The sequence below is a fragment of the Carcharodon carcharias genome, chromosome 21 (assembly GCF_017639515.1).
Source record: "Carcharodon carcharias isolate sCarCar2 chromosome 21, sCarCar2.pri, whole genome shotgun sequence".
NCBI lineage: Eukaryota > Metazoa > Chordata > Chondrichthyes > Lamniformes > Lamnidae > Carcharodon > Carcharodon carcharias.
The window spans coordinates 13,064,609-13,081,626 of record NC_054487.1 but is presented as its reverse complement, the minus strand read 5'-3'; the positions used below and the strand labels follow the sequence as shown (position 1 = coordinate 13,081,626).

At 43.0% G+C, this 17,018-nt stretch overlaps 1 protein-coding gene across 1 annotated transcript in view; it reads right to left on the bottom strand.

Annotated features, from left to right (window-relative positions):
* Window positions 1-15,887, bottom strand: part of etfbkmt (electron transfer flavoprotein subunit beta lysine methyltransferase) — a 29,453-nt gene extending 13,566 nt beyond the window's left edge. Inside the window, exons 1-2 of the mRNA XM_041216114.1 lie at window positions 15,498-15,887; window positions 160-290 (exon numbers count right to left, since the gene is read on the bottom strand). Coding sequence (XP_041072048.1) covers window positions 160-290; window positions 15,498-15,772 — 406 coding nt within the window. The 5' untranslated portion in view covers window positions 15,773-15,887. The remainder of the gene's footprint in view (window positions 1-159; window positions 291-15,497) is intronic.
* Window positions 15,888-17,018: the final 1,131 nt, after the last annotated feature.

The following is a 17,018-nucleotide window of genomic DNA, read 5'->3' as shown; positions in this document are numbered from 1 at the left end:
TTAATGAACAAAAATCTATCGATCTCAATTTTGAAACTTTCAATTGACCCAGCATTGGAATTGAACCCAAGGCTTTCTTTACACTGCATTTCTGATTTAGTTATGACTACAGACACAATTGCAAGTTGGTTTCTTTTCAATTCATTCATTTCTGCTTACTTGGGTCAATGTCATTGGCAAGAACGTGTGTGGCTCCACTCATAGAAGCTGCAATGGCAGAGGCACCGCAGCCACTTCCTAAGTCCAACACCTTCTTTGCCTTTGTGACTGCAGGATTATCCAGGAGGTATCTAAGAACAATGTTTAGAACAAAAGAGTTAGGACGCTTGGGCTCCTAGTATCTCTGCATGACCATGTCATCACATGACAATTTTCTCCCATTGCCTTCTCTCCTTTTCCAATGGCGTATTCATTCTTAGGGCATGTCTTCCACAGCTGCCACTGGCTCTAAGAGACCTTTCCCTACTATCCTTAATGTCTTTGAGCAATGATAAGTTATTCAATTGAGCTTGACTCTTTCCTCATCCAACGTCAACACTGTCTACTGGGAACTCCTGGATGCCCGTTTGATCGAGGGAAAATATGTCTGCAGTAAGTGTTTGAAGTTGCAGCAGCTTCGGCTCAGAGTTTATGAGCTGGAGGCTGCACTACAGACATGTGACGCATCAGGGAGGGAGAAAGTTACCTGGATGCTTTGTACCAGGAGGCAGTCGCACCTCTTAGAACAGGTTTCTTCTGATTTGGTCAGTGGTCAGGGACAGAAGAGTGTGACTGGAGGTGAGGCAGGTAAGGGGACTCAGAGTGCAGGACCGCAGGAGTGTGAGCCTCTGCAATTTTACAACAAGTTTGAGGATTTTTCAGCTTGTTTGGATGAGATTGGATGAGCTAGCTGGCCCTGGTATCATGGTACAGGAAGCTATTCAAGTGGGGGGGAGGGGCAAAAAAAATGTAGTGATAGTAGGGGATAGTACAGTCAGCGGAACTGACACCATTTTCTGCAGCAAAGAGCAAGAGACCAGGCGGCTATGTTGCCTGCCTGGTGCCAGGGTGTGGGACATATGCTCGAGGCTGCAGAGGAACTTACGGGAGTGGGGGGGGGGGGGGGGGATCCAGTCATTGTGGTCCATGTTGGTACCAACGACATAGGCAGGACAAAGAAGGAGGATCTTCATAGTCAGTATGAGGTCCTAGGCACCAAATTAAGAAGCAGAATCGTGCAAATTGACATAGAACAAATCAGATTAGGGAGATGAATGTGTGGCTCAAAGACTGGTATGGAGAAGTGGGTTCCGAATAATGGGGCACTGGCAACAGTACTGGGGAAAGTGGGATCTGTACCATTGGGATGGTCAACACTCAAACTGTGGTGGGACCAGTGTTCTTGTGAGCCACATAACTAGGGAAGTAGACAGGGTTTTAAACTAAATTTTGGGGGCAAGGGATCAAATTTGGGAAGATGTGGTAAACCAAAGAGCAAAGACAAGACAAAAGAAAAAGGTATTATTAAGGGAAATGAGAAACAGACCATGACAGGGAGGGATAGAGAGTACAAATCTAACAGTAAATCAACAGAACAGGCTAGAGATTATAAAAAAGAATAAAAGGATAAAACTAAAAGCTCTGTCTGAATGCACGTGGCATTTGAAACAAGACAGATGACCTGAGGGTGCACATAGAAATAAATAATACAATCTGATAGCCATTCTGGAGACATGGCTGCAGGAGGACATGGATTGGGACCTGAATATTGAAGGGTGCAGAATAATTAGGAAGGACAGGATGAGAGGAAAAGCTGGAGGGCTGGCTCTGATCGTTAATGATGGTATTAGCACAATAGAGAGGGACAAATCAAGTTCAGGAAACCAGGATGTGAAAATGGTTTGGGTACAGATGAGAAATGATAAAGGCAAGAAGTCACTTATGGGAGTTGTATACAGGCCCTCTAACAGTAACCACATGGTAGGCTTGAGCATAAAGGAAAAAATCATTTGAGCTTGTCAGAAAGGCACGGCGATATTCATGGGAGATTTTAATTTACATATAGACTGGAAAAATCAGATGGGCAAAGATAGCCTTAATGAGGAGTACATTGAATGTTTTTGGGATAGTTTCTTAGAACAGCATGTTCTGGAGCCAATCAGAGAGCAAGCTATACTAGACCTCGTATTGTGCAATGAGATGGGAGTAATTAATAATCTCATGGCGAAGGAGACCCTAGGTAGCAGCGACCATAATATGATGGAATTTTACATTCAGTTTGAGGGAGAGGGGAGTGGGTCTGAGACTAAGTTTTTAAACTTAAATAAGGGCAGTTATGAGGGCATGAATGCTGAACTGCTTAAAGTGAATTGGCAAATTAGGTTAAGGGATAGACTAATAGAAATGCAGTGGCTAATATATAAGGGAATATTTTAGAATGCGCAGAATAGATACATTCCAATGAGTAAGAAAAAGTCCAAGGGCGGACACACCATCCGTGTTTAACTAGAAAGGTTAAAGATAGTATCAAATTTAAAGAAAAAGCATATAATTGTTCAAAGATCGGTGGCCAGAAGATTGGACAGGATATATGGAACAGCAAAGAATGATTAAAAGACTAATAAGGAGGGAGAAAACTAGCCAGAAATATAAAAAGACAGTAAGAGCTTTTATAAATATTTTAAAAAGAAAAGAGTTAACAAAGTGAGCTTTGGTCCTATAGAAAGTGAGTCTGGAGAACTGATAACAGAAAACAAGGAGATGGCAAATGAATTGAACAGGTATTCTGAATCAGTTTTCATTATAGAAGTTACAAAAAACATCTCAGAAGCAGCTGTAAACCAGGAATGGAAATGGGGAAGGACAGGAAAATTACAGTCATCAGAGAAGTGGTACTAAGTAAACTGTTGGAGCTGCGGGCTGACAAGAGCCGGGGTCCTGATGGACTTCATCCTAGGGTCTTAAAAGAAGTGTCTAGTGAGATAGTTGATGCATTGGTTTTAATTTTCCAAAACTCCTTAGATTCAGGGAAGGTCCCATTAGATTGGAAGATAGTAAATGTAACTCCATTATTCAAAAAGGCAGGGAGAAAGAAAGTGGGAAACTATAGGCCTGAGCTTAACATCTGTCACAGGGAAACGTTAGAAGCTATTATTACTTGGATAAGCTCAAGGTCATCATGCAGAGTCAACATGGTTTTGTAAAAGGGAAATCATGTTTAACCAACTTATTGGAGTTCTTTGAGGAAGTAACATGTGCTGTGGATAAAAGGGAACCAGTGGATGTACTGTACTTAGAATTCCAGAAGGCATTTGATAAAGTGCAACATTAAAGGTTTTGTGGAAAATAAAAGCTCATGGTACAGGGGGTAACATATTGGCATGGATAGAAGGTTGGCTGGCTAACAGGAAGCAGAGAGTAGGCATAAATGGTCCTTTTTCAGGTTGGCAAGATTACTGATTGGCATGTCACAGGGATCAGTGCTGGGACCTCAACTGTTTACAATTTATATAAATGGGTTGGACGAAGGGATTGATGGGATGGTTGCCAAATTTGCTAATGACACAAAGATAGGTAGGAAAGCAAATTGTGAAGAGAACATAAGGAGGCTACAAACATATAGTGAGTGGGCCATAAGACCATAAGACATAGCAGGAAGTAGACCATTCGGCCATCAAGTCTGCTCTGCCGTTCAATGAGATCATGGAAGATCTGATAATCCTCAACTTCACTTTCCTGTCTTTTCCCCATAACCTTTGATTCCCTCATTAATTAAAAATCTGTCAATCTCAGCCTTGAATATACTTAACGACCCAGCCTCTACAGCCCTCTGTGATAAAGAATTCCACAGATTAACTACTCTGAGAGAGAAGAAATTCCTCCTCATCTCTGTCTTAAATGGGCGACCCTTTACTCTGAGATTATGCCCTCTGGTCCTAGACTCCCCCACAAGGGGAAACAACCTCTCAGCATCTACCCTGTCAAGCCCCCTAAGAATAAGGTCGCCTCCCATTCTTCTAAACTGCAATGAGTACTAGCCCAACCTACTCAACCTCTCCTTATGAGAAAATCCTTCCATACCTGGGATCAACCTAGTGATCTGCTGGACTGCCTCCAATGGCAGTACATCTTTCCTTAGATAAGGGGACCAAAACTGTTCACAGTATTCCAGGTGTGGTCTAACTAGTGCCTTGTATAGTTTTAGCAAGACTTCCCGACTGTTATATTCCACTCCCTTTGAAATAAAGGCCAACATTCCATTTGCTTTCCCTATTACCTGCTGAATTTGTATATTAGCTTTTTGAGATTCATGCACGAGGATCCCAAATCCCTCTGTGCTGCAGCTTTCTGCATTTAAATAATATTCAACTCTTTTATTCTTCCTGCCAAAGTGCAGAACCTCACATTTCCCCACATTATATTCCATCTGAAAAGTTTTTGTCCACTCACTTAACCTGTCTATATCCCTCTGTAGACTCTTTGTGTCATCCTCACCACTTGCCTTCCCACCCATTTTTGTGTCTTCCGCAAGTTTGGCAGACAGAGTACAATGTGGGAAAATGTGAAATTGTCCAAATAGGCAGGAAGAATAAAAAGGAAGCTTGTCATCTAAACAGTAAGATTGCAGAGCTCTGAGGTGCAGAGGGATCTGGATGTCCTAGTGCTTGAATAACAAAAGCCTTGTATGCAAGTAATTAGGAAAGCTAATAGAATGTTATCATTTATTGCAAGGGGAATTGAATACAAAAGTAGGGAGGTTATGCTTCAGTTGTACAGGGCACTAGTGAGATCACATCTGGAGTACTGTGCACAGTATTGGTCACCTTATTTAAGGAAAGATGTAAATGTGTTGGAAGCAATTCAGAGAAGGTTTACCAGAATAATACCTGGAATGGGTGGGTTGTCTTATGGTGAAAGGTTAGACAGACTAGCCTTGTATCTGCTGGAGTTTAGAGGAGTAAGAGGCAATTTGATTGAAATATGTAAGATCCTGAGGGGTCTTGACAGGGTGGATGTGGCGAGGATGTTTTCTCTTGTAGTAGAGCCTAGAACTAGGTGTCACTGTTTAAAAATAAGGGGTCGCCCAGTTAAAAACAGAGATGAGGTGGAAATTTTTTCGCACAGAGAATCGTGAGTCTTTGGAACTCTCTTCCTGAAAAGGTGGTGGAAGCAGAGTCTTTGAATATTTTTAAGGCAGAGGTGGTTAGATTCTTGGTAAGCAAGGGGTGATAGGTTATCGAGGGTAGGTGAAATGCAGATTTCAGGTTACTATCAGATCAGCCATGACCTTATTACATGATGGAGCAGGCTCGAGGGCTGAATGGCCTACACCTGCTCCTTGTTCATATGTTCACACAGTGCCTTTCTTTCCTTGGAGTGTCCTCTGATGCTGACAGCAACTGGGTCTTCAGGTTTGGCCTTGTTCACACTGTCTTCTGGGAGATCTAAACATTGTGTCAGCCAGTCTCTTTAGAAATGCTTTCTTCCCAGACTTGAGTAGAATCTTCTTTACTTTAGCTCCTAGGTTTTTTAAAAAAATAAGCTTAGCCTATCTTTACCTTATTTCCTTACACCTTTTTATAACCTACATACACCCCCATGAACTAAACAACTTAAATTCAAAACTACTACTGTTATTGCTTTATGTAAAACTCTGATTGAAGTTCCTCTTCATCATTAACATATCAAAACCACTTCTTACTGCTGGTTTTAGACTCTTGCATTCACTCTGACTCTTATTCCGATTACCATATTTACACCCCCCAACAGCAGTACATAAGAAATATGACAGGGTTATTAACAGAAGAAAATATTACAATTACTTGTTTTCTTGACAGTTCATATGGTATGATCGCTTGTGGCCTTGGCTAAGTGGTAGCATTCTTGCCTCTGAATGAGAAAGTTGTGGGTTCAAGCTGGTTTTTGAGAATTGAACATTAAATCTATGCTGACACTCTCGGGGCTATCTGGTACTGATGGAGTCCTGCACTTGGAGCACACATTAAACTTAAGCCCTGTCAGAACTCTCAGGTGAACTTTAAAAGATCCTTAAGAAGACCAGAGGCGTTCTTCCAGTGTCCAAGTCAATATTTATTCTGTGTATCAGCTGTAGCTCAGCTGGTAGAACTCTTATCTGAGTCAGAAGGTTCAAGTCCTAGTCCAGAACCTGAGCATAAAGTCAAGGCTGACATTCCAGTGCAGTGCGGAGGGAGTGCTGCACTGGTGGAGATGCTGTTTTTCACATGAATTGTTAAACCGAAGTCCATTCTGCCCTCCCAGATGGAAGTAAAAGACCCCATGGTACTATTTCAAAGACGTGTAGAGAGTTATCTCCAGTGCCTGGACCAACACTTATCCCTCGATCAACATCACAAAAACAGGTTTTCTGGTCATTAGCATAACCTTGTTTGTGGGGCCTTGCTTTGTGCAAATTGACTGCTCTGTTACCTACATGACAACAGCGACTGCACTTCAAAGATGTTTCATTGGTTGTAAAAGTGCTTTCGGACATCCAGGGTTGTATTTTTATGGCAGCTTTTACAAGTCCTTTTTCCTCAATCAATTCAAAACAGATGACCATTTATTTATTTTTGTGTGGGAACTTCAAAGTGATTCCACCTTAAAAGTACTGCTTTGGGACATCCTGAGGTCATGAAAGGTATATAAATCCAATTCTTCCTTAATTTTCTCATTGCAATTTTTACTGTTATGAAGTGTTCTTGACATAAACATAACCACTCACAAAGCTTTACAAGGACAGGTCAAGCAGGAAATGGATGGGTTTCAAGAGAGCAATAAAGGCACAATCTAAGAGTAAGTTTTGAAAATAGGTAGCGAGATATCAATGCTAAGTGATTAAATAAAACAATGTTGTTCAGAAGTTGCAGTGTGTTTCAGGCATGTTTACTTTGCAATCTATTGCCCAATATAACAATTCTACTACTGAGTTAAATGTTGTTTGTCTAGTATGGTCACTAGCATTTCAATAAAGCAGAATGCTGCATACTTAGAATTTATCTTTGTACTAGCAGATGTCCCATGGCATTGCTCAGAAATGCTGTCTTCCAATATCATGGGATATTATCAATAAAGTCTGACAGGGTTAATACTACAGAAAGAAAGTGTGACACATATGGTTAAGGGATATGCTGACAAGGCTAGCATTTATTGGCCAGCCCTTCTTATGTTCAGAAGGTGAATGTGAACCTTTTTCTTCAACTGCTGCTGTCTTTGTGATGAAGATGCTCCAAATACAGTGTTAGATAGGGAATGCCAGGATCTTGACCCAGCCAAGATGACACAACACATATATGTCCAAGTTAGGATGATGTGTGTTCGAAGGGAATCTCGACATGATGGTATCCCCATGCTCCAGCTGCCATTGTCCTTTTAGGCTTGTGAGGTGTTGATGAGAAAGTATTTAGCGACTTTAAAGGATGTTGACTTAAGTGTAACTTTTATCTATTTTGTATAAGTACATCAAACACGGTAAGTCAAGCGACAAAGGAATTAATTTAAAGTAATATAAAGTACATACTAATTCCAATGTTCAGGGTGTAATTGTTGAACTTGTTTCAGCTGCTTAATAAAAGTGGCTTCCAAAGTTGACATTTAAACAAACTCAGTCCCACAGCAGAGGGAGAAAAGTAAACCTCGGTGGTGTTATCAGCTTCAGTCTTTTGACACTATTATTAATGAATTAAATTGTGCAGATACCATGAATTCTTGTGAGCTTCTTGTGTTAAGAAAATAGACCTGAGGGTATAATCATTTTACAGCATGGGAGGAGGCCATTCAGCCCATTGTGCCTATGACAACCTCTCAAGAGCAACACAGCTGGTCCCCTGCCTTTTCTCCGCAGCTCTGCAAATTAGTTCTCTTCAGGTACTTATCCAATTCTCTTTCCAAAGTTCCAATTGAAAGTGCCTCCACTGCACTCTCAGATAGTACAGTCCAGATTCTAACTAAAAATAGTTTTCCTCATCTCGCCATTGGTCCTTTAGCCATTCACCTCGACCCTTCTACCAATGGGAGTAGTTTCTCTATGTCTACTCTGTCCAGACCCCTCATGGTTTTAAATGCCTGTATCAAATCTCCTTTCAACCTACTTTTTAAGAAGGAGAACCCCAGCTTCTTCAATCTATCCACATAATTAATCCCTTGAACCATTCTTGTAAACTTTGCCTGTACCCTCTCTAAAGCCTTTGCATTCTTCCTAAAGTGCAGGGCCCAGAATTGAAGACAATGCTCCAATTGAGACCAAACCACTGTTTTATAAAGGTTCATTATAACTTCTTTGCTTTTGTACTCTATGGCTTTATTTATAAAGCCCAGATCACGTATGCCTTTGTCACCACTTTCTCAACCTGCCCTGCTACATTACCTGATTTATGCACATATACCCCCAGGTCTCTCTGTTCTGCACCCTTGATTTTATATTGTCTATTCTAATTCTTCCTACCAAAATGTATTAATTCATACTTCTCTGCATTAAGTTTCATCTGCCATGTGTCTGCCCCTTCCACCAGCCTGTCTATGTTCCCTTGAAATCTATCACTATCCTCCTCACAGTTCACAATACTTGCAAGTTTTGTGTTATTTTAAATTTTGAAACTGAGCTCTGTATGTCCAAGTCAAGACATTAATATACATCAGGAAAAGCAGTGGTTGTAGTATTGACCCCTGGGGGACCCCACTGTATACCTATACTCTATACACTTTTAACAAATGCCCTGTCAAGGTCCAGGTACCTCACAATAACCACATTACCTTCATCAACCCTCCGTACTACCCCTTCAAAAAAACTCAATCAATTTAATTAGAGAGGATTTGCCTTGACAGATCCATGTTGGTTCTCCTAATTAATCTGCATTTGCCCGGGTGACTGTTAATTTTATCTCGGATTATCATTTCTAAAAGCTTTCTGACCACCGAAGTTAAATTGACAGGCCTGAAGTTGTTAGGTTTATCCTTACACCCTTTTTTGAACAAGGGTTTAATATTTGCAATTCTCCAGTCCTCTGACATACCCGTGTATCTAAGGCGGACTGGAAGATTATGACCAACGTCTCCGCAATTTTCCATTGTCAGCAAGCTTGATGCATTCCATGTGGTCCTGGTGACTTATCAACTTCTGAGTACACCTAGCTTTTCTAATATCTCCCTTTTATCAATTTTGTAGCTCATCCAGTGTCTCTAGGGGGGAAACGGTGGTGTAGTGATATTGTCACTAGACTAGTAATCCAGGGGTTCGAATCCCACCAAATTTGAATACAATGAAAATCTGGAATTAGAAGTCTAATGATGACCATAAAACCATTGTCAATTATCGTAAAAACCCATCTGGTTCACTAATGTCCTTTAGAAAAGGAAATCTGCTGTCCTTACCTGGTCTACATGTGACTCCAGGCCCACAGCAATGTGGTTAACTCTTAACTGCCCTCTGAAATAGCCTTGCAAGCCACTCAGCTGTATCAGACCACTAGAAAGTCAATAAGGAATGAAACCCGACAGACCACCTGGCATTCACCTAGCCACTGGAAACAACGATGACAAACTCAGCCCTGTCAAACCTGCAAAGTCCAAAATTGGGAGAGCTGTCTCACAGACTAGTCAAGCAACAACCTGACATTGTCATACTCATAGAATCATATCTTACAGACAATGTCCCAGGCACCACTATCACCAACCCTGCATATGTCCTGTCTCACTGGCAGGACAGACCTGGCACAGTGGCATACAGTCAGGACTGGGTTGCCCTGGGAGTCCTCAACATCGACGCTGGACCACATGAACTCTTATGGCATCAGGAAACCTCCTGCTGATTACCACGTACCCACCCTCCCATCCCCCTCAGCTGATGAATCAGTGCTCCTCCATGTTGAACAAGGGCGCAGAATGTACTCTCAGTGGGGTCTTCAATGTCCATCACCATGATAGCACCACTACAGACAAAGCTGTCTGAGTCCTAAATGACATAGCTGTTAAACTGGGTCTGTGGCAGGTGGTGAGGGAACCGGCAAGAGGGAAAAATTTACTTGACCTCATCCTCAGCAACCTGCCTGCTGCAGATGCATCTGTCCATGACAGCGTCAGTAGGAGTGACCACCACACAGTCCTTGCGGAGGCAAAGTCCCATCTTCACATTGAGGATACCCTCCATCGTGTTGTGTAGCACTACCACCATGCCACAGATTTTGAACAGATCCAGCAACTCAAGACTGGGCATCCATGAGGCGCTGTGGGCTCTACAAATATCCTCATTCTCAATGATGAGGGAGCCCAGCACATTAGTGCAAAAGACATGGCTGAAACATTTGCAACAATCTTCAGCTAGAAGTGCCAAGTGGATGATATATCTTGGCTTCCTGCGGATGTCCCCAGCACAGGTGCCAGTCTTCAGCTAATTCGATTCACTCCACGTGATATGAAGAAACGGCTGAAGGCACTAGATACTAAAAGGCTATGGATCCTGACAATATTTCAGCAATAGTACTGAAGACTTGTGCTCCAGAACTTGCCATGCTCCTAGCCAAGCTATTCCAATACTGCTACAACACTGGCATCTACCCGGTACCATGGGAAATTGACCAGGTACGCCCTGTACACAAAAAGCAGGACAAATCCAACCCAGCCAATTCCTGCCCCATCAGTCTACTCTCAATCATCAATAAAGTGATGGAAGGGATCATCAACAGTGCTATCAAGCGGCACTTGCTTAGCAATAACCTGCTCACTGGCACTTAGTTTGGGTTCCGCCAGGGCCATTGAACTCCTGACCTCATTACAGACTTGGTCCAAACATGGGCAAAAGAGCTGAACTCCTGAGGTGAGGTGAGAGTGACTGTCCTCGACATCAAGGCAGCATTTGACCAAGTATGGCATCAAGGAGCCTTAGCAAAACTGGAGTCAATGGGAATCAGGGGGACAATTCTCTGCAGGTTGGAGTCATACCTAGCACAAAGGAAGATGGTTGTGGTTGATGGGGGCCAATCATCTCAATCCCAGGACATCACTGCAGGAGTTCCTCAGGGTAGTGCCCTAGGCCCAACCATCTTCAGCTGCTTCATCAATGACCTTCCTTCCATCATAAGCTCAGAAGAGGGAATGTTCGCTGATGATTGCACAATGTTCAGCACCATTCGCGATTCCTCAGATACTGAAGCAGTCTATGTCCAAATGCAGCAAGACCTAGACAATATCCAGGCTTGGGCTGACAAGAGACAAGTATCATTCATGCCATATTAGTGCCAGGCAATGACCATCTCCAACAAGAGAGAGTCTAACCATCACCCCTTGACATTGAATGTCATTACCATCACTGAATCCCCCACTATCAACATCCTGGAGGTTACCATTGACTAGAAACTGAACTGGGCGAGCCTTCTAAATACTATGGCCACAAGAGGAGGTCAGAGGCTAGGAATCCTGTGGCAAGTGACTCACCTCCTGAGTCCCCAAAGCCTGTTCACCATCTACAAGGCACAGGTCAGGAGTGTGATGGAACACTCCCCACTTGCCTGGATGAGTGCAGCTCCCACAACACTCAAGAAGCTGGACACCATCTAGGACAAAGCAGCCCGCTTGACTGGCACCCCATCCACAAACATTCACTCCCTCCACCACTGACACACAGTAGCAGCAGTTTGTACCATCTACAAGATGCACTGTAGGAATTCACCAAGGCTCCTTTGACAGCACATACCAAATCCATGACCACTACCATCTAGAAGGACAATGGCAGCAGTCACATGAGAACACCACCACCTGGAAGTTCCCCTCCAAGCCACTCACTATCCTGACTTGGAAATATATCGCCGTTCCTTCACTGTCACTGGGTCAAAATCCTGGAACTCCCTTCCTAACAGCACTGTGGGTGTACCTACACCAAAAGGACTGCTGCAGTTCAAGAAGGCAGCTCACCACCATCGTCCCAAAAGCAATTAGGGATGTGCAATAAATGCTAGCCTAGCCATCAATGCCCACATCCCATAAATGAATTTTTAAAAAACGACCTCTTCTTTCACTATGATGTTGGTAGCATCTTCTTCCTTGGTAAAGACATTTGCAAAGTACTTATTTGATACCTCAGACATGTCTTCCGCCTCAATGCATGGATCCCCTTTTTGGTCCCTAATCATCTCCACCCCTCCTCTTACAACCTTTTTACGATTTAAAAGCCTCTTGAAAACTTCTGGAATTCCTTCCAGGCTAGTTGCCAGTTCCTTCTCATATTCTGTCTTTGCCCATTTTATTTCCTTTCTCACTTCCCCTCTGAACTTTCTATATTCAACCAGGTTCTCATTTGTTTTATCAACCTGACATCTGTCATACTGGCCCCATTTTCTGCTTCATCTTACTCTCTGTCTCCTCTGTCATCTAGGGAGTCCTGGCTTTGCTGCTCTTCACACTATTACTATCCCAATTTATATTAGGACAATTAAAACTCCCCATTATCACTATTCTATTGTTATTGCAACTTTCTGTAATTTCACTGAAAATTTGCTCCTCTATATCTTTGCTACTAGTTGGTGGCCTATAGAATAGATCCAATAGTGCAATGGTACCTATACTGTTTCTTAACTCTAACCAAATAGATTCTGTCCTTGATCCCTCTTTTTTTTTTATTCTTTGATGGGATGTGGGTGTTGCTGGCTGGTCCAGCAGTTGTTGCCCATCCCTAATTGCACTTGAGAAGGTGGTGCAAGTACAGCCATAGGGGAAACAAATTCCAGGATGTTGACCCAGTGACAATGAAGGAATGGTAATATAGTTCCAAGTCAGGATGGTGAGCATCTTGGAATGGAATTTGAAGGAGGTGGTGTTCCCATGCATCTGCTGCCCTTGTCCTTCTAGGTGATAGAGGTCGCGGGTTTTGAAGATGCTGTTGAAAGAGCCTTGGTGAGTTGCTGCAGCTCATCTTATAGATGGTACACACTGCTGCATGCATTGGTGGCAGAGGGACTGAACATTTAAGTTGGTGGATAAGGTACCAATCAAGTGGGCTGCTTTGGCTGGATGGTGTTGAGCTTCTTGAGCATTGTTAAAGCTGCACTCATCCAGGCAAGTGGGGAGTATTCCATCACACTCCTGACTTGTGCCTTGTAGATGGTGGACAGGCTTTGGAGAGTCAGGAGGTGAGTTACTTGCCTCAGAATTCTCAGCCTCTGACCTGCTCTTGTAGCCACAGTATTTATATGGCTAGTCCAGTGCAGTTTCTGGTCAATGGTAACTGCAAAGATGTTGATGTTCAGTGATGGTAATGCCATTGAATATCAAGGGACGATGGTTAGATTTTCTCTCGTTGGAGATGGTGACTGCCTAGCACTTGTGTGGTGCATATACTCTCTAGGGCATCCCCTCTCTCCAGCTCTGTAATATTCTCCTTAATCAATACAGCCACCCCTCCTCTTTCTTTCCTTCCTAATTACGTCTGAACACTCCTTATCCAGCAATATTTAGTACCCAGTCTTGCCCTGTGTGGATCCAGCTGTAGCAATCCCACTGTCATATATTCTTGTTGCCTTTTGGGTCCCTGATGTTGGTAATAATGAAACTTTAAGCTTGGAACGATCAGAACTCTTTAACTTGCCATGCAGCCTCGTACACAAGGACTGGTTTAAACTGGTTCTGTTACACATCATATCAATCTCTAGTGCAGCCATGGAATGTGGGCCCCTGGAACACCTACACATAGCTAGTTAGTTCCTAGCTCGTCACAGGTATTAACAGATAATACAACAATATATTATGCCCACCATAAGATCACACCTCAGATCAGGAACCTTTGGCTGTTTTTGGGAAACCATTCCAACTTTGCCGGTATTCCCATTTTCAAAATACCTCTCCACCCCACGTGATCACAACTACACTTTCTCAAGCAAATCTGTGGACACCTTCACTACCATTTGCCCAATTGGATTTACAGTTGCAAAACAATGGCTTGGAAAAATGGCGAGATACAAATATAACAGCTGCAAATTGTTCTACAGCTTAAATATTTCAGCATCAGATGTTTCAGTATTAGTAATACATGTATAGCTGTCCACATTTTAAAGCGGCATTATTTCATTTTATTTTGGTTTCTGGAAAAAGGGAGTAATCCTCATTTTTATCATGAAAGGAATGGGGAAGTGATGAATTTTACTGGCATTTGCAACCTTTTATTAAACTGACCTGTAGAGGGCCACATTTCTTAAAAGCAGGAAAATCAGTTTGAATTGTGAGTGCAGAACCTACATAAGTTAACAATATTTTTTTTCTTGAGGGGAACTCATATTTTGGATGCAGCCTATATGCACAGGCAACCAGTAACTGTATCAAAATGGTGTCTATCATGATTCCACCATGTTATTGGTTCTTTAAGATGTCAAAAGTAGGTGCTCAAAACAGCTGATAAACCTGCTGAACCATAGGAATGGGAGAGTTTCACCAACAGCCACTTGTACTGATGCTGCGCCTTTAAGGTAATAAAATGTGCCTAGGTGCTTCACACTTAGCATTGTAAAACAGAATGTGACTCGGATTCAATCCTAAGGTGGTGCTGAGTTACCTAACCTGAGTCAGGGTGAAATTAAAAGTTGTCTTGTTTCCTAAGAGGAGAGAAAATTGATGGAGCTTCAAGACTGTTAGCCAGTGGTCCATTTGTGAAAGTGCCATGTGTGTTAATATTGTGAATATGGAGACTATTGAAATTGTGTTGAAGCACCTCACGGTGGAACGTGCAGCATGGAGAAAAGTTGAAGTTGAATTATATTGCACTTTTTGTAATATTCAGTTTGAAATGTTTTGCCCTGGGGGCTGTAAGCCTGACATGAATGTAAATATCGAGAACATTACAATTGTATTGAGGTGCCTGCAGTGTAGAACATGCTGTATGGAGAAAAGTTGAATATTATTGCACTTCCTGTAATTTTCAAATCAAAATATCTTGTAATGTACTTGCACAAATTTGATGAATAATAACAAAGTATATTTTGGGGATAAGAATGTGTGTTGGGCATCAGAAGTGGCTGGAACCTGTGTAAACTCCCTCGGGATATATGCTCTAAAGAATGACATGCAGAATGAAATATAAAAGCACAATTTAAATATAACCTGTAAGCAAGTGTGTGTTCTATATTGATAGAAACTGATCTGTATTGCACTTCATGCAACGTTCTGAACTGTTATGTAATGTAATATACTTTTACAGCTTTTTATAAATAAAGTAATTTGGGGTGGGGTGGGGCTGTGTTGGGCAGGAACAGCTTGTTCAACACTGGGCTGTCATGCAAAGTAAAATTGCCAAGTAACTGTACTCAGGAGAGGAAGGGAGGGCATTTGGGTAAATGAGTTCGTAAGGGCTTGGACCAAAGTTTCAATTGAAAGATCAGAACCTTATGAGAATTTTGGCTTCAAATGTTCCATATTTTGAATCCTCAGGACGTCCCAAGGTGCGAATTAATTATACCTGAAGTGTAATGATTGTTATATCGACACAGATGCAAGCAGATCATGCAGTGTGGAGGTAACAGTACCTGGACAGTGCCTGTCCTCCCGGCCAGTAGATCGCCCAGTAGGGATCGCTGAAGGGCCACAGTTCGGCTGGCTGGCTCCAGAAGCGGCACCGCGGGGTGAGGAGCCACAGGCTGATCTCCGGGGTTAGGTGCTCTCTCACCGGCTCCGTGTTGCAGGCGACGAACGTCCTCAGGTCGAGCGCCGAAGGTCCTCCAGTGAGCTGCTGGGAAAAGCGCAGGTTAATGAGAGGGAGCCAGCTCCGCACGGCAGGGCTGGCCAGCCTAGCAAGGAGCATAACTGCTGCAGGAGGCTGTGTGTCCCCACTCAGACAGACGGCAGAGCCCGGCCGCACATACCCCTCTCTCTCCCTCCCTCCCTTAGCCTGTACACTTCAGAGAAACCCCCTTCAGCAACAAACACTGGTTCCTCCCTGTGAGCATGGAGCAGCTATAAACCATGTGTACACAACTTCTATGTCCAACTACATTTATTCTCCCCACTGCCTGCCAGTGCTCTACACAATGGTTCTGCCTCTAAATTGGCACACACTTTGTCAGGGCTCATACGCCAGAATTTGCACCTTGTTGCTCACCTCAGACTGATCTGCCAGTGACAGCACTCAGGTATCATACATCACAGGGTTGTTACAGCACAGGAGGAGGTCATTTGGCCCATCACTGTCTGTGGTGGCACTCCGGAAAAGCAATTCACTTCCTGCCATTCTCCAGCCTTCTCCCTGTAACCTTGCACATTTTTCCTTTCCAGGTAACAGTCTCATTCCCTGTTGAATGTCTCGTTTAAACCTGCCTCCACCACACTCTCAGGCAGTGCATTCCAGACCCTAACCCTTGTCCTGGAAGGGAGGGAAGCAAGGATATTCTGCAATAGACTAGTGAAATAGATGTCAGCCCTGGCTCAGTGGGTAATGCTCTCACCTCTTGTGGCAGCGATTGTGGGTTCATAAGCCACCATGGAGATTTTGAACACATGTCTGAGGTTAACACTCTAGTGCAGTATTGAAGGAGTCCTGCGCTACTGGGGGTGTAATCTTTCAGATGAACAGACCATTAAACTGATCAGGGCCCCTTCCTGCCCTCTCAGGTAGATGTAAATGGTCCCCCAACACTATACGAAGAAGGGGAGCTGCACAATCCAATGACTATCATTCAACTGTCACTAAACAGGTGACACGGCCATTATCACATCACTGTTTGTGCAATCTAGCTGTGCACAAATTGGTGGCCATGTTTTCTTACATATCACCAGCGACTACAGTTCAAAAAGTACTGATTTGGCTGCAAAGCACTTTGGGGCATCCTGTGTATAAATGCAAATCTTTCTATCCCCTCACGCTCAAACATGAAGAATGGTCACTTGGTCAAGTCACCAGAAGAGTACCAGCTATAGAAACTGGATTCTAGCAAGAAGCCATTGCCTTAATAGGTAATGGGCGCAAAGGATGAAGGTGGGAGGGTGGATTAAAAGCCGTGGCAAAGAATATCTGGACATCTGACATTAATAAGGAGCACATTCAGTGAACA